This window comes from Macrobrachium nipponense, chromosome 6, assembly GCF_015104395.2.
Source record: "Macrobrachium nipponense isolate FS-2020 chromosome 6, ASM1510439v2, whole genome shotgun sequence".
Lineage (NCBI taxonomy): Eukaryota > Metazoa > Arthropoda > Malacostraca > Decapoda > Palaemonidae > Macrobrachium > Macrobrachium nipponense.
Window position 1 is genome coordinate 128,981,923 of NC_061108.1, and position 26,026 is coordinate 129,007,948.

The following is a 26,026-nucleotide window of genomic DNA, read 5'->3' on the forward strand; positions in this document are numbered from 1 at the left end:
AATTACTGATACATAAGAGATGAATATATAATCTACACTTACCAATAAGTCCTTTATGTAGCTGTACTTCTTGTTTAGAGTAATAAGCTTCAAAGGCTACTACATGAAAAACACGATTGACTGTATTATTAGTTCCAACAATGCGAATGTAACGAACAACTCTTGGAGGGAAATAAAGATACTGCCATGACCTACAATGATACCGAGTATGATCCACAACTCGAACCCAGTCTTTTTGGTCCATAGAAACTTCGATGTAGTATGAATAACCTCTGAAAGGTAAAGATTGGTTACACTGCTTGAATGATTTAAAGATTACAATATTATTACTCTTACTAGCTAGTTTAAGGCTACTTGCTGAATAAACTGACATTTGCTGTTGGCTGAAGTTCTTACATTCACATAAAAACATTTAACTGTTAGCATTAACCTGCAATATCTCCTTGTATGGTCAACAAGGTTACAAGAACCCCTCAGCTCATTAGATGCTTTGCAGGTTTGACATTCTAATCAGATGCTTTGCAGGTTAGGTCTTCTAATAAGTGGCAAAGTCTGGTAAGTAATGACAATAGCAATTTCATAAGAATTCTAGCTTAAGCTAATTTGTAATTTATGCTAGTTATTCAATTGAGATATTTACCTATATAAAATACATAATTTCTTAAAAGGTAGATGACAAAAGAACCAACACAGTAATATATGAGATATGTAATGAATTCTGATCCATGATACATTAATGATCATACAGGTTACAAGTATCTTCAATATTACATGTTACAGTAATTCACATCGAAACATAATACAAAATAATAAGGTCAATTAACCATCCTACCGTTGATCCTTATCCCAGAGCATCATTCTCATGTGATTGATTATGCACTGCATTCCAAGTTTAATCAGGATCCCTTGGCCACTGTTATCATCAATTGGATGTCTGGTGAAGCCTCGGTCCATGTCATAATTTACTGTATTTCCATCCAACAAATTTGACCGCATCTCACCTTGGAGGACCTGAGCGCCTTTACTGGGTACGGCTACATTTTCTCCCGGCACTGTAACAGAAATATACGTACTCTGCACATGAATACACATTCAATAACTTTGAGCCTACCTCAAACATTAAGAATTTCACAATTTTTTTTTTTACTGGATATCTCTCATTCCATTTTTAAAGTTGATTTCAATATCACACTCCGTCAAGAGCCCTTACACATCCCCTTAAGTCTTATATGCAAAAATATTAATCCTCATATATCCAGGCAACCAAAATGGATTAGCAGCGGCAAACTTACTTAAATATCCTCTATACTGAAGATCCATATCTCTTGATTCATTTTTAGCTTTAATGGCATCCAAAATCTGATCAGGAGATATTAACGATGTTGGTCGCACAACATTAAGTAAATCCTATAAAGATGAAGAGTACAGTAATAACATTACATCAGATATGCTATTTATAAAATATTACTGAAAAACTGACCTAACTGTAGCTTGATAAAACCTATATTTTAAAGCAAAGGCTTTTTCATACAATCCATTCACCATTTATATATGTCTTATTTTGAGGTCCATGAATTCCCAGCTTCACAAGTCTTTTGTTTACAGACATTTTCTGGTAAGTATCTGCTAACTACCTCACTTTTCAGGAAGACTGATTGTAAGGTGCTGAGACCCATGGGGCTGGAAGGAGGGCCACTCATTGCATGATTAATGAATTTGTTATCACTAGCCAATTGACCACAGGCAGTCCCCGATTTACGACAGTTGCACCTTATGACGTTCCGAGTTTACAACACTTTTCAATTATATTCATCAGCAATTATTTCTTGCTTTACAATGCATGTTCCAGGGTTAAAACGCTTACAACACCGACCAACGGAAAAAATAAAAAAAATATGACTCTAATACGGCAAAATAATAAATATTTGAAGGGGTTTTTGAAGAAAAATGCAATGAAAATGCAGTTTACAGTTTTCAATACACCCAAACCATTAAAAGTAATGTTTTCTTAGGATTTTTGACAATCTTTGGCTTTATGAGGATTTTCAGCCTACGACTCATCTCAAGAATGGAACCCCTGTCATAAACCGGGGACTGCCTGTATATGCTTGAATTGCTAGTAAGGAGGAAAAAGTACTGAGCCTAAAGGATCCACAATAAAGAACACTTGAATTTGTAACAGCCATAAAGCAAATTTCTGCTGACCATTAAATTCCTAATGCATATGTATCAAGGCATTTACAATGTGTAAATAAGTCTTTCAGATTATGAATCATAGTATATCTACCACCCACTAACATCAGAAGTGAAAAGAGTACACTGTTATCGACAGGTACCTGTATGAAAAATACAGGGCACTTCAAAATTATGTTTAAAGGCAACAAAACTAGAGTATGCTCTGACTCTACGAGTTCATACCCTTATCTGATCACCCTCTTTTTCTTTCTTTCCTTCGCTCTTGGAATCTCCTGCTGAAAACCCACGAACAGAGTCGACAGACTAAGAACCCAAGCGGGCTCAAAGGGGAAATCAACCATCAAAGCAAAACAAATTATAGAAAAAGGTGGTAAATATATAAATATGAGAAAACAATGAACATGATCAGACTGTCGTTCCTGGAAGAGACTGAAAGCAAGGAGAGAATGTCAGAGTGCAGTGGTAAAGACCTGACAACTGGTGGGGTGGAGTCTTCACGACAGAATCAAGAGTAAATGACAAACCCACTGACAGGTAATTTTGGTTGTTTGACCTTTAAGGACAGAGCATGAATCTTGCTCACTTGCCTCAAAGATGTAAATGCCAGTGAAAAGATACAAGATTTTTATTTCTAAGACTTTACAGAAAGTGATCAAGATCATGGCAAGAATTGCTTCTGGATGAGGATATGAATTAATGGCATCTCAAATATATGAAAATGTTATGAAAATGAAGTCATGCTCATAGAGGCTGATCCAAAGAAGAGGGTCTAGGAGAGGTATCTCATTTCTTCAGTACTGTAAATCGGTTGGTCATGAACTTCCACCTGTATAGTGACTAGCGCTGGGAAGTCTGGACAGAGTGAATAATGTCTATTATGGGCAATAATCTGGATCAAGTAAAGCAAGAACTACCAGAGATGAAGGTTTACTGAAATGAGCAGAGGCAACAGCAGAAACTGTCTCCTCAATCAATTACTTGAGCTGTGGCTGCAGATGAGAAAAATCTCCCTTGCCATGTAGGCACTTTCACTGGTTGCTGAGGTCTCACTCAGATTGTTACTAGAAGGGCAGTGGTTGAACAAATAGCATGATCCACAGGTATGATGGAAGTCAAATACATGGTAAGACAGATTACATGCCTGCTGTAGAGTAAGGCAGATGAGATTGGCAATTCATGGGTAAGGCAGGAGCAGTGTGCTCATGACATGCAATAGTGCTGTCAACAGAAGTAAGCGAGGCCACAGAAATATGAGGCAAGGCAATCTAAGAAGCCTAGGCACCATGGAGACCTCATCCAAGGAGTCTCAATCCTACAAATTCTGAAGTCAACCTAATTACAACTCTCCATGCCAAGGCACCATGGAGACCTCACCCAAGGAGTCTCAATCCTACAAATTCTGAAGTCAACCTAATTACAACTCTCCATGCCAAGAAACTCATTAAAATGGGTACTTTTAGGCTGGCACATATACATCCTCTCCTGCATGTAGTGGTATCATTGGTTGGGCAACCAGTCAAGACAGGTTTAGCTTGGTGTACAAAACAGGCCAGAACATCTGCTGCAGAGGAGATAAGGATCCTAGTCAAGGGGATATATCAGCAAAGCAAGTCTCGCCTGGTGAGAAGTTTGTTGACTTTGTTAGTCAACAGCAAACCTTCAAAAACATACATAAATAACTTGGCATAAGCCAATGTGTGGAAAGACCAACCATTAGCACTTCATATGTAATGATACGTCACTATTACACTGAATAGTGAATATTAACATAAATTTCAGTATACTAAACATTTAAATTGCACCACAAAGTGCAATTACAGTTGGCGATAGTAGTAATACAATAGGTGCTCACAAAAAACGAAAAATCTTAAACATATGTATAGGTAATAAGATCTCTTATAACCTATCAAGAGTTAATGAAAATAATAAATACAGTATAATAAATGTTATCTGATGAAAACATAGCAAAACCTAAACTGTGAGATGAAGTTTTGACTGCTTATAAGTCGGTTGGACTTGAGAAAGCAGTGATCCAGAAGACAAACCAAGCAGCTAAATAATACAGAAGACACCGACCTAACCAGTAAGTTATACAAACTGAGAAGAACTGAAAGACTGATAAGATAAATTACAAGGGGAAATTGTAAAAATTAATGTTGATAAATACTGTAATGGTTATCTGTAACTGAAGCTGCTACCTAGGGAAATGGTTAAAGAGCCATTTATACCACTGCAAGCTCACTAAAAAAGAGAGAGAGAGAGAGAGAGAGAGAGAGAAATTACAACAGCTTTCACAAAATCACTATGTAAGAAGATTGTTTATTGGGGGAAATTTTCAAGGTAATACTTTTGACTGCAGCAAATTATCATCACCTTTCATAAAATTGTTTTATATTATAATCCTAAATATGATTTTTAGCAATTTTATATTTTAATCCTAAATATGATTTTGAACATTCTAATTCTGATAACTTGTTTAGTACTCTGTATGTTGAAATCCATACTATTTTCCTAAATGACAACTCAAGTTTTTGTGAATTTACACCACCCAACCAAATCTGCTTTCTCCCCCAGCCCCTGTTCCTCTCATCAAGTCATCTGCCACAAATCACCTTTTTTATTGATAAAATAAAGAGGTAGTCTTGTTTGCTGTTTTTATTTATTCCCATCTTTTCTTCATTGATACTTGTGAAACACAACTGTCTCCATCTTTATGTTTTTATCTTAGTTTTCATTAGGACCAATGGACATTTCCAGTAACCTTCTAGCAATTGTAGCTAATCAGGGTAATGTAAGAAGTCATAATACTTCCATAAGCTTCCTTAGAGAGAGAGAGAGAGAGAGAGAGAGAGAGAGAGAGAGAGAGAGAGAGAGAGAGAGAGAGAGAGAGAGAGAGAGAGAGAGAGAGAATGTATAAACAAACATTAATCTATTTACTAATAACTACTCTTGAATATGAGAGTCACACATCACATACCTCTATGCTACTTACTACTTACTAAACTTAACAATTATTAATCCCTATATATATCTGATAAGAAAGCCCTTGATTTACAAAAAATTGGTTTCACAAGATCTTAATTATTAAGTCAACATAGATGCAGTAACTTTTCAATTTTCTTCAACATTTTGGATATGCTTACTCAGAATCCTAGGAGGAAATATATGAAGAAACTCGAACCTTTCCCACTAAGATACAAACCAGTTCATGTTAAGTTAAAGTGAGGCAGCCATAAACTAAAATGCCAAAGAAAGTAATCTAATAAGTGGGTTCAATTTCAACTTTGAAAACAGTTCATCCAAATATTTCCCTTTCAGTTCCAATGTTTACACTGGAAAATTGAGAGGTCATGATGCATATGTTGGTTTAATACTGAACAAGATTTAGGAGAAAAAATGTCTGCACAGTAAATACAAAAAGAAAACTACTATTATCAAATTTGTACTTTCACAAAAAATACTTGAATGTTGTTTCTATAGCCTTAGGCAAGAAAAGTTTTAAACAATTTACAGTGTTGACACTAAAAATGATATTGTTATGATACAATAAAGTTTGTTCATACTTACCTGGCAGATATATATATAGCTGTATTTTCTGAAGTCCGACAGAATTTTAAAAACTTCCGACACACGCAGTGGTCGGCCAGGTGGTTAGTACCCATTCCCGCCGCTGGGAGGCGGGTATCAGGAACCATTCCCATTTTCTATTCATAATTTTTATTTCCACTGTCCCTGAGGGAGGTGGGTGGGTACTTGAGTATATATATCTGCCAGGTAAGTATGAACAAAACTTTATTGTATCATAACAATATCATTTTTGTTCATGAAACTTACCTGTCAGATATATATATAGCTGAATCCCACCTTTGGAGGTGGGAAGGGACAGAATAGAAGGATTTTGGGAAACAAATGCATGCAGATGATTTACATCTTGGTTCCACCTGTTAGCATAGCTGGCTTCGTGGTTACTGCCACGTAAGTCTGCTTGTGCTACTAGAGTTGCCAGCGAGGTAGAGACCTATATAGCTGGTGCACTCCAGATGATCTGTCAACAGGGGCGAGAGACCACGACGGACTAGACCATATTGACCATACCATGAGGGCTAAGAAGTAAAATAATATATATATATATAAATATATATATCACCACCTGACCAACCTAGCCAAAGTTAAGGAATGTGTTAACTAAGGCTTAAGAGTAAGAAGTCGCCGTTGTCGGCGACTCAACAACTAAATTAAGAGCTCTTCCTAACCATTTTCTACAGGATAGGATGAGTGGTACTTCTTGCCCCCAAGATTGTGTCTGCAGACACGTATGGCCCTAGCGAGCAGCAGATCTCATATGCCATCTTCACATCTCGCAGGGAGTGTGAAGTGAACACAGAGTTGCTTCGCTAAAACATGGTACTCAGGATGTTGCTGAGTGCCATGCTCTGTTGAAATGCTTCGAGGCCGCGCCCTCACCTCGTGAGCATTCAGATAAAAAGATTTCAAATCTTTGTGCAAACACAATGAAGGAGCATTTTTGAAAGAACTCCTTAACACTAAAGCCAGGCTGTTCTTCGATATGGGCAAGTCTGGTCTTTTCGGAACACTGCAGATTGCCCGAATGACTTCGACTTTCTTGAGTTTTATGTAGATAAAACTTGAGAGACCCGACAGGGCACAGGACTCTCTCTGGCTCCTGCCCACTAACTTGTGCCATCCTTGCTTTCCAAGCTCCTGGCCCAGGACAAAACGGGTTACCATTCTTAGGCCACAACGGAAGGGTTAGAGAGCACACCGCCTTGTGTTCTCTAAAGCCAAAACTTGTGACGATGGCTTAAAATCTCACTAACCCTCTTTGTCGTATCTAGGGTGGTTAGAAGAAGGCCTTCCTGATCACATGCAAGAAGTTAACAGGTAGGAGAGGTTCGAATGCTTTGACATCAAGAACTTCAGACTACGTCTAAGTTCCATATTGAAAGCTTCGATCTGGACATGCACAGTCAGTCCGTCTGTACTAAAGTCAGGTGACCGACCAGTTGACCAGTCAGACGAATCAAGGACAGCAAGGCTGTACCCTGAAGACCATAAGGCACTATTCTTCGCTGAAGGATGAGTGTCTGGACTGCCTGGGCGATTCAATCTAAGCAAACCTTGGGGGTGTATCAACGCAACCCAACGTCGTCAGCGAAATCAACTCCTGACTCGGAGCTTCTGGTGCCATAGAAAGGAGCGAGGAGCAAAAAAGGCGATTCAGTCCCGAAGGAAGAATGCCTGACAGTCCAACCTGGTCTCATGTTACACGATCATCGGGGGTGTATAAACGCAACCGACTTCGTCAACAAGAAACTCAGGGCTACTATATGTCGCCTGATCTCGCACGAGTGTCTGACTCCGAGAAAACAGGTGAGACAAAAAGTAGATGATGAGCGAGGTTCGAGATTCCACAGAACTCAAAGATCGTGAAGGGCTTTGTTGTTTGACAGACGCAAATCTTGAGCCCAAAGGCCGTCAACAACATATTTGCGTATTCTTAATAGTTGTGACTGCCAGCTTATCCCATTCTTCAGACGGAAATGGAAGACGGTAATCTTATTCCTGTCAACATCTCGATAGCCTGAACGTAGTCAGACCTCAGAGCGGAGATGTATATAGGTAGTTATAGGTACCTTTCGAGTTAGAGTAGACCGACTCTCTCGGAAAAAGGTCCTTGGAAAGTGAACTAGGAAGTATGTGACCTCTGTGAATCCAGGATCCTGAAGGCCAACATGGGGCGATCAGCATCATTGTCGCTCCCTGTGACGTCATAAATCCTCTTATTACATTTCCTAAGAGATTGAAAAAAGGGGAAAAGAGACTAAATATCCATCCCCGTTCAATATCATAGGATGGCGTTTAATGGTACCGATCCCGGATCGAGAATAAGGGAGCAGAAAAGAAGAAGCCTCTTCGTCCTCAACATATCGAAGAGAAGAATGAAAGGGCGTCCCTAAAGTCTCCACAACTCTCAACTTACTTCTAAAGAAAGATTCCACTCGGAAGTCAATAGTGCTGCCGTCGATCTAGACGATTCGTACGGACTTTTGCAATCCTGTAACGAACCTCTAGAGGATCGTTACATTCTACGCCTGTTGTTTATAACAGCTTTTCGTAAACTCGAACAGGGACCGAGAAGATACTTCTTAAGATATGAGAGAGCTGTGGAATATCAGAGTTGATCTGGACCACTGGTTCCCAAAACTCGTTACGAGGACTGGAGGGACTACCGAATCGCTTTTACTTCTTTCAGATTAAGATCCAAGACATCTGAAACCCTATCCAGATGTCCGGCACCTTCTTTCTATCACCTCAGGTGATAAACGCACTGAGAGATGTTCAGAATCATTCCTAGATCTTGAATAATATTTCAGTTTCCCGGTAGGAGAAAACTGTGGTCTGAATTGCAGTCTATTCGGGGAGGAAACAAACTTCTTCAGGAAGGAAATGTTCCCCAGCAAGCTCATCCATTCCCTCCCCGAGTATGCTTACTTCCCTAATAAGGCTGCGCTTTGCCTAAGCAGGAGAGCATATAAAAGTGCAATGTTGCGGTAGACTCGTAGTTCTATACCGTGCGGTAACGAGCACCGAAAGGATTAAGAGATTAACTCTGTTGAACATAGTAAGGCCAAAACGAATGCAACGTTTATTCATTCACGTAAGAAATCCCCTCAATCTTAGGCTAAAGTCCGTGATTGTAGGGCAGAGATACAGTTAGTCAGTCAATCCCGCAGGAGAGACGTAACCGCCAGCACAGAGATACGGTTAGTCAGTCAATCCCGCAGGAGAGAGAGACGTAACCTACCGCGCATGACAGCGCCCGATCTGTTACTGGCTCGGTTGGACTGGAGGACAGACACAGCGTGACAGCAGCAGCCAGCAGCTTACGAACGTCGTCTCTTAACTTTATGTCTGGGTTGCCAGCTACCCTATTCTACGAAGAAATAGGTCGTTATTTTTTGAGCAGAAAGACTCTCAAGCTGGTATATTTAAGCGAAACAGAAAACGCTAAATATATAGATGCGTTTGTGTCGTCAGAACACTACCATACAACGGTAAAAGATAAATCGGAAACTCCTGGAAGGCTGCAGGGAGTACGATTAAATGTCCTTAAAATAGACAATAGACCTCTCGGTTGCCATCCGAAGAAGTAACTACAGCAAGCGTATATGACTTGAACCAACCAGAAGTAAAATAACGCAAGGCAAAATATGAAATTATATCACAATAAAGTTTGTTCATACTTACCTGGCAGACTATATATAGCTGAATTCGGAAATACAGCTACATACAATAATCTGACAGGCAAGTTTCATGAACAAAACTTAAGAGAATCGAAGCAGTCAGCTCAAGCTTCTTATGTTACTGGACATAAGCGTTCATTGACGTAGTCTACAAGTCTATTCTTTGTACGAGTCTGCGAATGACGAATGAGAGCTCTTCCGAATCTTGTCAATAAGAGCTTATTCGCTTACGCAATATCAAGTTAATGAGATGTTTGTCAATGAGAACTAACCCATTTACGGGACAAAGAGATATTTTGTCAATGAGGGGATACCCACTTACTTGACAAAACGAAAGTATATTGTCAATGGGGGAAAGTCACTGAATTGACAAAACGTAATCCAGGGAGTCAAGCATTTAATTTTTTTTTTTTTTTTCGATTCCGTCTCAAACGAGGAAGGGGCAAGAATCCTGTTAAGAGACTGGGCTTACGGCAGGTAGAAAACGACGATGTTCAATTCGGCAGCGTAGTCCCGACTAGAAACTAACAAAATCTATCATCTGAAAAACCCTTTCAGATGGGCTAAAAAGCTTGCAAAATTATCCTGGGAAGAGGAAGAAACTCTCCAACCAGCTTCCTCTCCCGTATCACAACTAATGCCTGCTAAAGCTTAAAATTTATTGGCAGTATGGCAAAGGAAGTCCTGTCTTGCGCTTTCCTGAAGAGCGTCCTTTTGATGAGTGCCTTTGCAAGAATCCCACTGAACGTTGCCGAGAGTCCTGACGTGCAGGACATCGAGCCTTACATAACCCGTAACTGCCTTATCGCAAAGTCTTGACTGCGGTAGTGGCAACTTAAATTTATTGGCAGAATGGCAAAGGTTGCGGTAGAGCAAACGAGATCTTCCCTTGAGCTTTCCTTAACTCCATCCACCCTATGCGAAAAAGCAATATTAATTGACAGAGACCTCTTGAATTCACGAAACCCGATGTCTTGCTGGGTTTCGAAGAAGAAGTTGTCTGTTCACTTTAAACTTCCTCCGAAGCACTGCCTACTTCACATTCTTTGCAGGTGAGGTAGAAGGTATCACCGGAGGTAGAGATAAACATTCTTTAGGCCCATATCTGAAACAAGAGCTTGAAGAGTTCAACAGAAACGTTCAGCCAGCGACACACCTGGCGTGCGCTGGTGCACGCTCGGCGTCACTGGAGCGCGCTCGGCGTCCACTGGAGCGCGCTCGGCGTTCCACTGGGCGCGCACTTGGCGGTCCACTGGCGCGCACTTGGCGTCCACTGGCGCGCACTTGGCGTGCACCCGCGCGGCCTGGAGTCCATCCGATGCGTCCCGGGCGTCCGCTCTCAAAAGCTTCCTGCTACTATGACTTCTCTTACGTATTTCTCGGTGGAAAGACGGACACGAGTTCAGGCGACGTTCGCCTTCTTACTTCTCACTGAAACGCATAACGAGAGAGAGAGAGAGGACGTGAAGCGTCCTCTTCTATAAAGCTTCTATTTAGAGGCGCGAGTCCTTCCGAAAGCTCCAACCCCTGCATGGGGAGGACGCTTCGGAGGACGAGAAGCAATCTTTCAGGATTCGTGCACGCGCACGCACTTTGGCAGTCTGGGGATTTTCATCAGAAACTGCCGAAGGCACGCCAGATCGGTGGGGGGTTCCTTGTAACCCTCCTTAGGCTTTCGACATGCTCCCTCCCCGGGTCCTGGGCGGAGTCAAGCAGAGGTCCCGGCCTAGAGGCGAAACGAGGCCGATCTGACGCACCCTCCACTACACAAGGGGTATCACACTGCATCTTCGCACTTCACTTTTACTCTCTAAAGCAAGCACTTTCGATTCTAAGATACGAATCGAAAGAGTATCAGAGAAAGGGCAATTCCTCTACAGACACTGCTTAGGGCCCGAAGGCAACACTGCAGGGTTAGGAGTAACAATTACAGAAGTAGCACTTCCCAGCAATGAAGGCGAGCGAGCACCTCTCGTAGACATATTCATAGCCCGTAGGCCCATACTACAGGTTAGGCAAATAAAGTCTACAGGAAGGTTAGCAGGTTCACTACCCTGACTTTTGTTACTGATTAATTGCGTACATACGAATCATACGTCTTCCTTACGGAATAGACATGTTTACTGATTAATTGCGTACATACGAATCATACGTCTTCCTTACGGAATTAGACATGTTTACTGATTAATTGCGTACATACGAATCATACGTCTTCCTTACGGAATTAGACATGTTTACTGATTAATTGCGTACATACGAATCATACGTCTTCCTTACGGAATAGACAAAGTCTCACACTCCTTACATGACAAATCTCAACAAAGAAGCAAGACCCATACCCCTCGTACATACCAAGTGCGGATCTACCGAAGCTTTCGGTAGCCACACCCTATCTTTGCAGACAACCCCGGTCTGAAACTAGCCTAACTAGATTCAGATATTTTATGCAAAAATGAATCAAATTCAAATCAATTTAAGATAGCGTATGCCTAGCCACAAATCCAAGTAAATAAATCAAAAGACAATTAGGATACTTAGGGCAATGAAGTTTCCAAAATCCTAAGACGGAGGTACTGAAAACAGGTGTTTTCAGCACCAGCGACAGAAAAATTATGAATAGAAAATGGGAATGGTTCCTGATACCCGCCTCCCAGCGGCGGGAATGGGTACTAACCACCTGGCCGACCACTGCGTGTGTCGGAAGTTTTTAAATTCTGTCGGACTTCAGAAATACAGCTATATATATATCTGACAGGTAAGTTTCATGAACAAACTGAAGATTATTTGAACTGCCATCAACATAAATGCATGAGTATAAACATGAAAAATAGAAGCCATCTATCACTACCAAGTACAGTACTGTGTACTCAAAACTTTGTATACAATTGACATGTCACCAGATATGGATTAACTGCATGACATTTAAAAACCAAAGAAAAAAAAATATGTTCTTAATAGAAAAATATGACTTGTTTCTTAACCATTAGCTGTAGCATAATGTATGAATGGCAATGTTTCTCATAACACTAAAGGAGAAATAAGTAAAATCTAGATTTAACATACAGATAGACTAATTAAGGGTAATCTGATCTGTGCAAGGATTTCTTGTGTTTCTTCCTGTGAAAGTTCGGAGTTCCGTTCAACCCATTCGCTGACGCCTTGAAAAATATGTACCTCAGGCGCACAAAAGGAATCTCGTCCAATTATTGCTTTAAGGGCCGACTGAAAAAGAAAAGAAATAAAATCACTGCAGTACCAAAATCTGAATAAAAAAAAAAAAAAAAAAAAAAAAAAAAAAAAGTCATTTGTGCAAAAACAGCTAGATAAAAGTATATGTAAAATTAAAGTAACTAAGATATATTACACAATATCAAAGATTTTAGTGCATATATCTCAAAATGTACATCTTCATCTTGAACTGAGAATAACCAAAAGATAAATTCTATTATGAGATTAGATTTACTGATATTCAGTATACTGTCTATTAGGTGAATGGCAATTAGTGTAAATCTTTTGAAGTCTATGGAACCTTATGTTTTGCAAATTTATCACTGTAAAGTATTAGAAAAATAAGCTAAGTTGGAATTCATGAATTTATAAATGACTTTTACTCATAAGGTGGAAAACAATTTCAAGTACAGAATACATCAAATACTGCCCAACACTCATAAAGCAAAGCTTTTTCAAGTGCACGTATCCAGAAAACTGTACTAAAGATAATGAAATGTGTCACTGAAGAAGAAAAAAAAAATCAAAAATTAAATGTTGAATTTCAAATTAAGTGAGAAAGTACGTATGTTAAAATCTAGCACTACCAAAACCACTTTCAACTACATTTTGTACAGGACAAATTTTGAAAAACAAAATCAAATACACATAGTCTAACCACAGAATGCCTATGACATACAAAATCAAAATTTACTCATAACTCATGATTCTTTTGCATAAAAAATGGCTAACTATTGCATGAAGTAAAGTCTTATACTAGTATATGTTGTACCGCAATTTACACACATATACAAGTAAAAATTAAAAAAGTGCATGAGCAATGTTTAGCTCTCAAAAAGTGATCTGCAACAACAAAGATGACTCTGGTTAGGGACTCTGAACCTAGCAATGCACATGAAGGAAAAGATTTGACACACACTAATATGCAGTCAAATTCTCCTCATAAAAATGAGCTGGAAATTCTATTAGAGCTCAATATTTAGATGCATGAAAAACATTTTAAAAAGAGAAACGAAACATGCACTTCGATCATACAGAAAATCTTGGTTGGTCAACAATCTTGGTACATCCTCCCAAAGGCAAACAACTGAAAGGATACTGAAATTGCCAACTTCAAGTTACCAAAAGAGAGGAATTGAGTTTTCCTCTTTACTTCAGTCAAAATAAAAATTTACAAAAAAATTGCTTCAAGCAAAAATGCATCTTGGCATGCATCATCCTTAAAAATTAGTAGTTTATCCTGAATGATGAATGTACAATGTACAGACATAATTTTGTCTAAAATTATATTTACTTCACAAGTTCTATCAAGCTCTAAAACATTATACATTAATAATCAGACCAATGGCCCAGTTACAGAACAAACAAGCAACTGTTAATGCCCATATTTTAATTCTGCAAGTTGACTGTGGTAATAACTTAAGAGCTCTGGTAGTTTTTTTTTTTTTACGAGACCTGGGCCAATTTTCTTCAAAATGGAAACATAGCATTAGGGGCATAGATTTATGGCCGCTGTCAAGGAAATTATCCCTTTCAAATGAATGAAATTCGAGCCAGTTTTCTCAAAGACAGTAACTAGTAACACGAGGGACCAAGCATTTCAGCTCCGTTCCAGCAGCAACCCCCCCCACCCCCAACAAAAATATGCAATAATTCTTCATTTCAGAGACTAAAGTAATAATTTTTTTTTATATGTATGTGTAACACATGCCAGTTTTCTGAAAATAGTATACAGTGGACCCCCCCGTATTCGCGTTCTCCGGATTCGCGGACTCACACATTCGCGGATTTCTCTCGGGAACGTTTCCCTGCATTATTCGCGGAAAACTCGCGCATTCGCGGTATTTTTCTATGAGAAATATCCACAAATTCCTGGTTTTTTTATCAATTTCATCATAAAATGCACTTTTTGTGATAAAACTATTAAAAAAACCAAGGTATGAACATTTTTAGTGGGTTTTCTAAGTTTTAACTAACAAAATAGGCTGTTTTTAGCCTTTTTATAGGGGTTCCAAACATTCGCGGATTCTAACTATTCGCGGGGGGTCTGGCACGCATCCCCCGCGAATATGGGGGGACCACTGTACGTACACAGTAACAGAAAGGGCCTAGCTCTTAACCATCCACTCAGCCAAAAATAAAAAACTATTCTTATGAGAAAAAGAGGCACAAAATTGCTCTAGTTTTGTTCTTAAACCTAGAGCTTAAACTATTGTTTTAAAAGACAACCAAGCCAATTTGCCCAGTGACATCAGAGAACAAGCCTTTAACCATTAAGACAAATATCACACTTTTTAAAAATATTTTGCAGAAGAAATAATTTAATTTTTCCAACCAGAGCTAAAAAAATCAATTCTGTTGCCCCTCCCACCAAAGATCTGTTGAAAGAGTGCTTTGTTTGGAGATGGGCTAGCTATACTAATCCTCAGTTGACTTAACAATAGCCTACACTACCATAATAATACTTACATGGTAATTTGGAAAAGGCCTTCTCTCCAACATGATATTGTTAAGATACAATAAAGTTTTGTACATACTAACCTGGCAGATATATACTTAGCTATAGACTCCGTCGTCCCCGACAGAAATTCGAATTTCGTGGCACACGCTGCAGGTAGGTCAGGTGATCTACCGCCCCTGCCGCTGGGTGGCAGGAATAGGAACGATTACCGTTCTAGAACCAGATTTTCTCTTCCACCTGTCTCCTGAGGGGAGGTTGGGTGGGCCATCAATCGTATATATCTGCCAGGTAAGTATGTACAAAACTTTATTGTATCTTAACAATATCATTTTTGTACATGGAACTTACCCAGCAGATATATACTTAGCTGATTGACACCCTTGGTGGTGGGAAAGAGACAACTATTTACTGAATAGACAGGTAAACAACATACGTTGTAGGTAATAAATAAATAAAACCTTGGTTCCTACTTGATCAGGCGGAAGCCTCCATGGCTAATGCCTAGGAATCTGCTTCGCCTCAAGAGCCTCAGCGAGGATGTGACCTATGGCTAAGAGTTCTTGTGGGTCTGTCGATGGGGTCTTATCCATTTACTCGACAGAGCCTCTTACATGACAATATGCCTATGCCTAGTGGCATAATTAAGGAGCACAACACCGATCCCGATCACCTGATCCTAACACGAGGGTTAGTGCTTAAGTTGAAAAGAGTTATCTACAAACTCCTTTCAAACAACCCAAAGAAAAAACACGACGTTAAATAAAATTTAACTCACTAGTTAAGGATCAGTATCTGCTCCCTATCCCAGCAATGTATCCGCAGACACGTATCAACCAAGAGAGAAGGATCCCTCGAAGGTTATCTTGACATCCTTCGGATAATGGGAAGTCAACACAGAGTTGCATCTCCCGTATGTGACAGCTAATATGTCCTTATGACATATTGTTAGGGAAAGAACAAGAATTCGGAAAAGCTCGCACTTCATGCGCTTTTAATTCTCAGCTGTTTGAAGGAATCATCAATGCACTTATCAAGTGCTTAGGAGATCACAATGTCTCAAAGAAGGCCAGGGCGTTCTTTGATATAGATCTCTTCTGGGTGAAGCCTGGAGCCTGGCTAGCGCTTGGCAGGCGCCTAGCGCCTGTCTAGCGCCTCGCGCCTGGCTGGAGCCTTGCGCCTGAATGGCGCCTAGAGCCTGGCTGGAGCCTCGCGCCTAGATGGCGCCTTGCGCCTGGCTGGTGCCTGATGGCTCCTCCTTCCTGGCTAGCACCTCGCGCCTGGCTGGAGCCTTGCGTCTGGCTGGTGCCTTGCACCTGGAAGGCACCTGGAGCCTGGCAGAAGACTTCATGATTACTGTCTATGAGTCTGCATGCCTCAAGAGTTTCAGCGAGGTAGGGACCTATGACTGACAAACCCTTCTGGATCATGTCAATGGGGGCTAGCCCGTTACACGACAGAGCCTTCTCGGATCGTGCCAATGGGGGCTGACCCACCCACTTACATGGCAGAGCCTTACCTGTATCATATCAATGGGGATGCTAGCCCTCTTACATGACAGAGCTTTAGGTTTCCCTTTAATGGAAGGAGCCTTGCGTCTGGATGGATCCTCAATCCTGACTGGAGCCTAGCCTTGAAGGAGCCTGTCACCTGGAGGCGCCTGGCTTGGGCTTCTAGAGCCTGGCTGGGCTCCTAGAGCCTGGCTGGCTCCTAGAGCCTGGCTGGCTCCTAGAGCCTGGCTGGCTCCTAGAGCCTGGCCTGGCTCCTAGAGCCTGGCTGGCTCCTAGAGCCTGGTTGGCTCCTAGGAGCCTGGCTGGCTCCTAGAGCCTGGCTGGCTCCTAGAGCCTGGCTGGCTCCTAGAGACCTGGCTGGCGCCTCGCGCCTGGCTTGGCTCCTCCACACTTGCTGGAGCTTCGAGCTTGGAAGTGTCTCTAGGCTGTCTGACGATGTCCACATCGGACACTCTTATATCTGTCCGATTTGTTCGCCTCTGGCGCATTTGCGCCAGGTTGGAGGCCCGCTCCTTCTCAGTATCCGGCCATGACAGAGTTCCTTGGAACTGTCCGCCTCTGGCGTTTTTCGCCTGTAATTGGCATTTGGCGCTTGGCTGGCGCTACATTGTCCGAGAGTCCTGAACAACCACATAGTTTATCAGGAGACTGGAGAAGGGTGGAAGAAATTCTTCCCCTTTGAGCTTTTGGCCCCTGGCAAGGGGAGGTGATTTTAGTCAGCTACACCTTAGTAGACGACAGGATATCTAACAATACGAGAGAGAAGAGTCTTCCTCCGAGGAGGATCCTTCGCGAACACTTCTTTGGCTAACGAGATCTCTTCTTACATGTTGATGAGGTTCCTCATTGCAGAATCTTCCCTATCCTTGCCCGAAGGAAGGGAAGGAGTCTGGAAGTCGAAGGAGACTCTGAGCTGAAATTGGGCGGAACCCTGATTTCTAGCTCTTATTGTATCCTTCTGAATACCTTCTGGGAAGCATTTTGAGCCCTCATCGCACCCCGAAGACTCTGTAGGCAAACGTTTAAACCATCTCTTCTTCTGTAGATGAAAATGTAAGTACCCTGCCTGGGCAACTAAACTTCTATCTGAAAGCGTTGCGTCAGGAATAGAGGGATTTAGTTCTTTTGCCAGACATACTATGCTGGCAAGAACCCATTGCCGAGTCTCCATTGAATCTGATGCGAGATTCCAATGCAAAAAATTCACTTGTCTTCTTGGTCGTTTAGGGCTAAGAGAAACAAAGAATTCCTTCATAAACTTCCTCAAAGAAAGTTTGATGAGGAGCAGTTCCATTTTGTCGGAACACGGAATCTGTGGCCACAAAAAAAAAAATCCCATTCAAAGTACATGATATCCTACTCTTGTCGTATTGCGGTATCGTATAAGATCCCGAAGATCTTAATCCTCTGTTATCTCTAATTCCCTTTGTAGAGACAGAGTATGGCCTTTTACTGCGTTCTTTGATAGCAGATATATACATAGGTGATTCTTCCCTCTGAAAGTGAAGAAAAAACCTCGCTATGTGGTTCACAGAGGTTATCGGTAAAGAGGACAGTTTGTCCTAGTTCCATCTAGCACGATCTGCAGCAATTCTATGTCTTAGCCATGACTATTGTCATTTACCTTGAAAAAACCTCTCATTCATGTCCACTTCTGGTCAGTCTGCACGCGGACAGACTCAGAGTGGAGAGGTTTTATAGGTCTATTTATAATAGATTCTGATAGAATATCCAGATACTCTTGGAAAAGCCTTACGAAACATGCTGTGAGAAGAACGTGACTTCTGTGAATCCAACCTCTCTAAGGCCAAAATGAGGCATACATCCTCTCTTCCTTTGACGCCCAATTATCTTAATATCTGTTAAGAATTTATAACTAGGGGAAAAAAGGCTAAAGTTTATTCCCCTTCTTTAAATTTAAAGATGTCTTATATTGCTACCTCTCTTGGTTCGAGGAAAAAAAGAAGCAGTCTAAAGGAAGCCTGTTCGTCTTCTACCTTACAAAGAGATCTATGAAGAAGACTTTCCGCAGGTTCTCACAACTCTTTTCAATAAATGTTAGACATACGTTAACAGTTATTATCTTCGATCGAGAAGGTTCTCGCGGACATGCAAAATCTTGCATCGAACCTCTTAAGGATCGTTACGTTCCGTGTCTGTTCCCAAATAGGTTCTCTTTTGTTAACGCGAACCGGGGCGAAAAAAGAGATTCTCGATGCTCTTTGCGATATGAGAGAGTCGTGGAATTGGCCTAAGTGATTAAAAATGATATTGTTAGAATACAATAAAGTTTTGTACATACTTACCCGGCAGATATATACTTAGCTTATGTCTCTGACGTCCGACAGAAATTCGAATTTCGCGGCACACGCTGCAGGTAGGTCAGGTGATCTACCCCCCTGCCGCTGGGTGGCAGGAATAGGAACCGTTCCTGTTCTAGAACCAGATTTTCTCTTCCACCTGTCTCCTGAGGGGAGGCTGGGTGGGCCATTCATCGTATATATCTGCCGGGTAAGTATGTACAAAACTTTATTGTATTCTAACAATATCATTTTTGTACATGCAACTTCCCCTCCCCGCAGATATATACTTAGCTGATTGACACCCTTGGTGGTGGGTAAGAGACAACTATTTACTGAATAGACAGGTAAACAACATACGTTGTAGGTAATAAATAAATAAAACCTTGGTTCCTACTTGTTCAGGTGGAAGATTCCATGGCTAATGCCTAGGAATCTGCTTGCCTCAAGAGCCTCAGCGAGGATGTGACTAATGCTAAGAGTTCTTGGGGTCTGTTGATGGGGTCTTATCCATTTACTCGACAGAGCCTCTTACATGACAATATGCCTATGCCTAGTGGCATAATTAAGGAGCACAACACCGATCCCGATCACCTGATCCTAACACGAGGGTTAGTGCTTAAGTTGAAAAGAGTTATCCCCAAACTCCTTTCAAACAACCCAAAGAAAAAACACAGACATTAACTAAAATTTAACTCACTAGTTAAGGATCAGTATCGGCTCCCTATCCCAGCAATGTATCCGCAGACACGTATCAACCAAGAGAGAAGGATCTCTCGTAGGTTATCTTGACATCCTTCGGATATGGGAAGTCAACACAGAGTTGCATCTCCCGTAGTGACAGCTAATATGTCCTTATGACATATTGTTAAGGAAAGAACAAGAATACAGAAAAGCTCGCACTTCATGCGCTTTTAATTCTCAGCTGTTTGAAGGAATCATCAATGCACTTGTCAAGTGCTTAGGAGATCACATTGTCTCAAAGAAGGCCAGGGCATTCTTTGATATAGATCTCTTCTGGGTGAAGCCTGGAGCCTGGCTAGCGCCTCGCGCCTGGCTGGAGCCTTGCGCCTGAATGGCGCCTAGAGCCTGGCTGGAGCCTCGCGCCTGGCTGGCGCCTCGCGCCTGGCTGGCGCCTCGCGCCTGGCTGGCGCCTGATTGGCTCCTCCCTCCTGGCTAGCGCCTCGCGCCTGGCTGGAGCCTTGCGTCTGGCTGGTGCCTTGCGCCTGGAGCTTGGCAGAAGACTTCATGATTACTGTCTATGAGTCTGCATGCCTCAAGAGTTTCAGCGAGGTAGGGACCTATGACTGACAAACCCTTCTGGATCATGTCAATGGGGGCTAGCCCCGCTTACACGACAGAGCCTTCTCGGATCGTGCCAATGGGGCTGACCCACTTACATGGCAGAGCCTTACCTGTATCATATCAATGGGGACTAGCCCTCTTACATGACAGAACTTTAGGTTTATTCTCTTTACTGGAAGGAGCCTTGCGCCTGGATGGATCCTCAATCCTGACTGGAGCCTAGCCTTGAAGGAGCCTGGCACCTGGATGGCGCCTGGCTGGCTTCTAGAGCCTGGCTGGCTCCTAGAGCCTGGCTGGCTCCTAGAGCCTGGTTGGCTCCTAGAGCCTGGCTGGCTCCTAGAGCCTGGCTGGCTCCTAGAGCCTGGCTGGCTCCTAGAGCCTGGCTGGCGCCTCGCGCCTGGCTTGGCTCCTCCACACTTGCTGGAGCTTCGAGCTTGGAAGAGTCTCTAGGCTGTCTGACGATGTCCACATCGGACACTCTTATATCTGTCCGATTTGTTCGCCTCTGGCGCATTTGCGCCAGGTTGGAGGCCCGCTCCTTCTCAGTATCCGGCCATGACAGAGTTCCTTGGAACTGTCCGCCTCTGGCGTTTTTCGCCTGTATTGGCATTTGGCGCTTGGCTGGCGCTACATTGTCCGAGAGTCCTGAACAACCCCATAGTTTATCAGGAGACTGGAGAAGGGTGGAAGAAATTCTTCCCTTTGAGCTTTTGGACTGGAGAAGGGTGGAAGAAATTCTTCCCCTTTGAGCTTTGGCCCCTGGCAAGGGGAGGTGATTTTAGTCAGCTACACCCAGTAGACGACAGGATATCTAACAATACGAGAGAGAAGAGTCTTCCTCCGAGGAGGATCCTTCGTGAACACTTCTTTTGCTAACGAGATCTCTTCTTACATGTTGATGAGGTTCCTCGTTGCAGAATCTTCCCTATCCTTGCCCGAAGGAAGGGAAGGAGTCTGGAAGTCGAAGGAGACTCTGAGCTGAAATTGGGCGGAACCCTGATTTCTAGCTCTTATTGTATTCTTCTGAATACCTTCTGGGAAGCATTTTGAGCCCTCGTCGCACCCCGAAGACTCTGTAGGCAAACGTTTAAACCATCTCTTCTTCTGTAGATGAAAATGTAAGTACCCTGCCTGGGCAACTAAACTTCTATCTGAAAGCGTTGCGTCAGGAATAGAGGGATTTAGTTCTTTTGCCAGACATACTATGCTGGCAAGAACCCATTGCCGAGTCTCCATTGAATCTGATGCGAGATTCCAATGCACAAAAAATTCACTTGTCTTCTTGGTCGTTTAGGGCTAAGAGAAACAAAGAATTCCTTCATAAACTTCCTCAAAGAAGTTTGATGAGGAGCAGTTCCATTTTGTCGGAACACGGAATCTGTGGCCACAAAAAAAAATTCCATTCGAAGTACATGATATCCTACTCTTGTCGTATTGCGGTATCGTATAGATCCCGAAGATCTTAATCCTCTGTTATCTCTAATTCCCCTTGTAGAGACAGAGTATAGCCTTTTACTGCGTTCTTTGATAGCAGATATACATAGGTGATTCTTCCCTCTGAAAGTTAAGAAAAAACCTCGCTATGTGGTTCACAGAGGTATCGGAAGAGGACAGTTTCCTCATTCCATCTAGCACGATCTGCAGCAATTCTATGTCTTAGCCATGACTATTGTCATTTACCTTGAAAAATCCTCTCATTCATGTCCACTTCTGGTCAAGTCTGCACGTGGAAAGACTCAGAGTGGAGAGGTTTTTTCAGGTCTATTTATAATAGATTCTGATAGAATATCCAGATACTCTTGGAAAAGCCTTACGAAACATGCTGTGAGAAGACGTGACTTCTGTGAATCCAACCTCTCTAAGGCCAAAATGAGGCATTCATCCTCTCTTCCTTTGACGCCCATTTATCTTAATATCTGTTAAGAATTTATAACTAGGGGAAAAAAGACTAAAGTTTATTCCCCTTCTTTAAATTAAAGATGTCGTATATTGCTACCTCTCTTGGTTCGAGGAAAGGAAGCAGTCTATAGGAAGCCTGTTCGTCTTCTACCTTGCGAAGAGATCTATGAAGACTTTCCGCAGGTTCTCAAAACTCTTTTCAATAAATGTTAGACATACGTTAACAGTTATTATCTTCGATCGAGAAGGTTCTCACGGACATGCAAAATCTTGCATCGAACCTTTAAGGATCGTTACGTTCCGTGTCTGTTTCCCAAATAGGTTCTCTTTTGTTAACGCGCGAACAGGGGTGCGAAAAAGAGATTCTCGATGCTCTTTGCGATATGAGAGAGTCGTGGAATTGGTCTAAGTGATTAAAAAAAAAAATCATTTCATCATTCCTTGTAAGCGACCCCTTTCCGATTAAATGGGTAACGAAATCAGGAACGAATCTTGCCGTTACCGAGCCTCCGAGAGGCTACTGGTTTGTTTGTTTGTTTGTATGGTGTTTTTACGCGACTTCCGAACCACGTCGAGAGTGAACTTCTATCACCAGAAATCCACATCTCTCACTCCTCAATGGAATGGCCGAGAATCGAACCCGCGACCACCGAGGTGAGAAGCAAACACCAAACCAACCACTACTGGACTTTTAGGTTAATAACTCGCTAAAACGAGAAAATATCTTGGATGGTACTTCTGGCGCATTGCGCCAGGCTGGCGCTTCTGGCGCAATTTGCGCCAGGCTGGCGCTTCTGACGCTTTGCGCCAGGCTGGCGCTTCCTTCTAGTTCTTTTAAGGTTATGTGCCAGAACATCTGTGCCCTTATGGTACCCGACATCCTTCACATGTTAATTCCGTTCTTAGTAGGAAAAAACTTTTATATACGTAGTATAGTCCATTCAGGGAAACAACTTCTGCCACTAAGAGAATGTTTCCCATCCGACTCACCCATCTTCTCTTGAGCAATATCCGATTCTAAAAAGGTTGTGTGCGTTTCTCGAAAGGATGAGAGAATTATATTATTTCGTGCTCTGCCGTATTAGACTCCTTTATAATACTGTCACATTGTGGTAAACAGCATTAATCTAGGAAACCTTTGTAAGGATACTAGGAATTCTGTAGTTAACCTCGGTATGCGCATAAGACTTGACCATACCGTAGTCTTAAAGTGAATTCTCTTCTACTACATTCATCTTCTCACTAAGCATGTACTCTAATAAGCCATGCTTCGTAGCATGAGAGCATCATATAATATAGAGTTCCGTTGCGTTAGAATCCTTTAATAATGTTACCTACGGTAAACAGCATTGAAAGGTTGTAATATCTTTCTTATTGAAAGCTTCTTAGCAAAAGGCAGACAATATTTTATTTATGTTTGCTTAACTATCCCCTCAATCCGAGGCTAAAACCGCGATTGTAGGGGAGAGACACGGTTAGTTATTCCATCCCGCAGGAGAGACATGTAACCAACCACTCATGACCGACACCTACATTTTACTGCGTTGGTCTCTGACTCTAAGGCGCGATAGCAGTCTCCGTTAGCCGTCTGGCCTTACTCTTCCAGAGTTGCCAGCTACTCCATTAAATAAAGGAATCTTATAAAATTATTATCGAACTTCAGGAAGTTCTTATTAATGCATATTTAAGCGAAACAAGACTTCGATAAATCTAGAAGCTAAGTAGGTGTTTTTTTTGTTCTTTAACAATCCCTTTAAGCGTAGTCCTTCTAGGAAATTCCTGGAAGGATACTGATAATTGAGTTGCTCTACAAAGAAGTAACTACGGTATGTGTGATTTGCCGTATCGTATTCTCATACAGCAGATACTCTACTACCTTCTTTCCCTGCCGAGGCAGATAAAGGAAAATTTTTTACTGTCTTCGTTCTTTTCGTTAATAGAATGATAGAAAGAGTATATATATCTCCTTAAGGAAGGAAGTTAATCCAGGAACTCTTTAAATCTTCGTGATTTCCTCATAAATCGCGGAAGAGACAGAATTCCTGTTCGTCTGTAGGGTTTACGGAAGGAAGTAGATATTTCCTATCCGCCATCATACCCAAACGTCGATGAGATTCTTATAAGAAAAACTCCCAAAGCGCTTGCCTCTTCATAACGAGGGAAGAGCATGAATGAAGGAGTGTGTCCGCATTACTCAAAGAGGAGCCTCGCGACTGACCTCTCTCTTAAGAAGATTTGGAATATTCTGGCGCCTGGCTCCTTGCGCCTAGCGCCTGGATAGTTCCGCGCGCCTGGAATGTTCCGCACGCTAGAAAGGAGACTCGCTCCTGGAACGTTCGCTTGTGTGGAAGGTCCCGTGCGCCCTGATAGTTCCGAGCGCCTACTAGACCCCTTTTAGAAAGAGCCTCTTGCCCGGAAACGTTCAATGGAAGGATCGTTCTGATTGCCACTGTACTATAAGGCTCCTTGCTCTAGCCGTCTGTTTTTCTGTTGCAATTTGCGCCAGGCTGGCGCTTCGTCTCTTTGAAGGCGCCTTGCGCCAAGAAAAATTTTCTAGAACGCGGCTCGCGCTCAGTTGCTAGAACGCGGCTCGCGTTTGGTTGTAGGAACGTGGCTCGCGCTAGTCTGTTTTCTGGAACGCGGCTCGCTGCTGGCTGTTGGAACGTGGCTCACGCTAGCTTGCTGGAACGCGGCTTCCTAAGTTCCTGGCTGGCTCTTGCTCAGTGTTCTCTTAGTTTTCAGAGAACGCGCTAGATCATCAAAACATATACATTCTTCGTCTTTTCGGATGTAAGATGAAGAGACGCACTTTTTTAAGGATGCCTTTTCAATGGCTATCCTTGGCAGTCTGGGACGCTCTACAGAACCTGCCGAGGGGACGCCTGACCGGTGGGGATTCTCTGAAACCCCCCCCCCTTACAGCTTTCGACATTCCTTCTCCCCTGGGCTTGGGAGCTTGAAAGAGGTCTAGGCCTGGGAGCGAGACAGAGCCGATCAGACGCACCCTCCACTGCAATGGGGAACACTAGTAATCACTTCTTACCTTTCAATAGCTCGCATTTTGAGCCACAATCCTTGTCTTCAAATTGCAATTATGAATTTGAAGTTTCTGCGAAGTAAGAAGGTGATGAGGATGCAACACTACTAGTACTGTTAATACTCTAATTGCTCGTTAGTACGAGTTTCTAAAAAACTTTTAAAAGAAACGTATCTAGTTACATGCTTTACTGACTCCCTAAAGTAGGAAGTCAGTATATTTCCTCAATCAATTCTAACACTTATTACACATATTAATGAATAAATATTAATATTTCCCTTTCTTGCAAACTATGTGAGTGTCTACCGAAAATTTCGGTAGTTACACGTCATATATTCTTCGAAATTTTCGAAGCCAAATTCATTAAAAAGTTAATAAAAGCGTATGCCGAACCAAAGACCCAGTACTTCCCTGCAAAAGACAGCCCAGAAGATCGATGGCGATGAAAAACGAAAATCAAGTCAGGAGGTAGCAACAACATATGTTGACACTACCGCGACAGAGAAAATCTGGTTCTAGAACAGGAACGGTTCCTATTCCTGCCACCCAGCGGCAGGGGGGTAGATCACCTGACCTACCTGCAGCGTGTGCCGCGAAATTCGAATTTCTGTCGGACGTCAGAGACATAAGCTAAGTATATATCTGCCGGGGAAGTTGCATGTACAAAATAAATCATTTCATCATTCCTTGTAAGCGACCCCTTTTCGATTAAATGGGTAACGAAATCAGGAACGAATCTTGCCGTTACCGAGCCTGCTGTCCGAGAGGCTACTGGACTCTTAGGTTAATAACTCGCTAAAACGAGAAAATATCTTGGATGGTGCTTC

The 26,026-nt window shown here is 42.1% G+C and overlaps 1 protein-coding gene across 5 annotated transcripts in view; it reads right to left on the minus strand.

The window, feature by feature from the left end:
* Positions 1–26,026, minus strand: part of LOC135216176 (BTB/POZ domain-containing protein 9-like) — a 61,437-nt gene that overhangs the window by 12,130 nt on the left and 23,281 nt on the right. For all 5 annotated transcript variants that reach the window (XM_064251306.1, XM_064251304.1, XM_064251309.1 and 2 more), the window contains exons 5-8: positions 12,525–12,683; positions 1,293–1,407; positions 833–1,052; positions 43–272 (exon numbers count right to left, since the gene is read on the minus strand). In XM_064251306.1, coding sequence (XP_064107376.1) covers positions 43–272; positions 833–1,052; positions 1,293–1,407; positions 12,525–12,683 — 724 coding nt within the window. The remainder of the gene's footprint in view (positions 1–42; positions 273–832; positions 1,053–1,292; positions 1,408–12,524; positions 12,684–26,026) is intronic.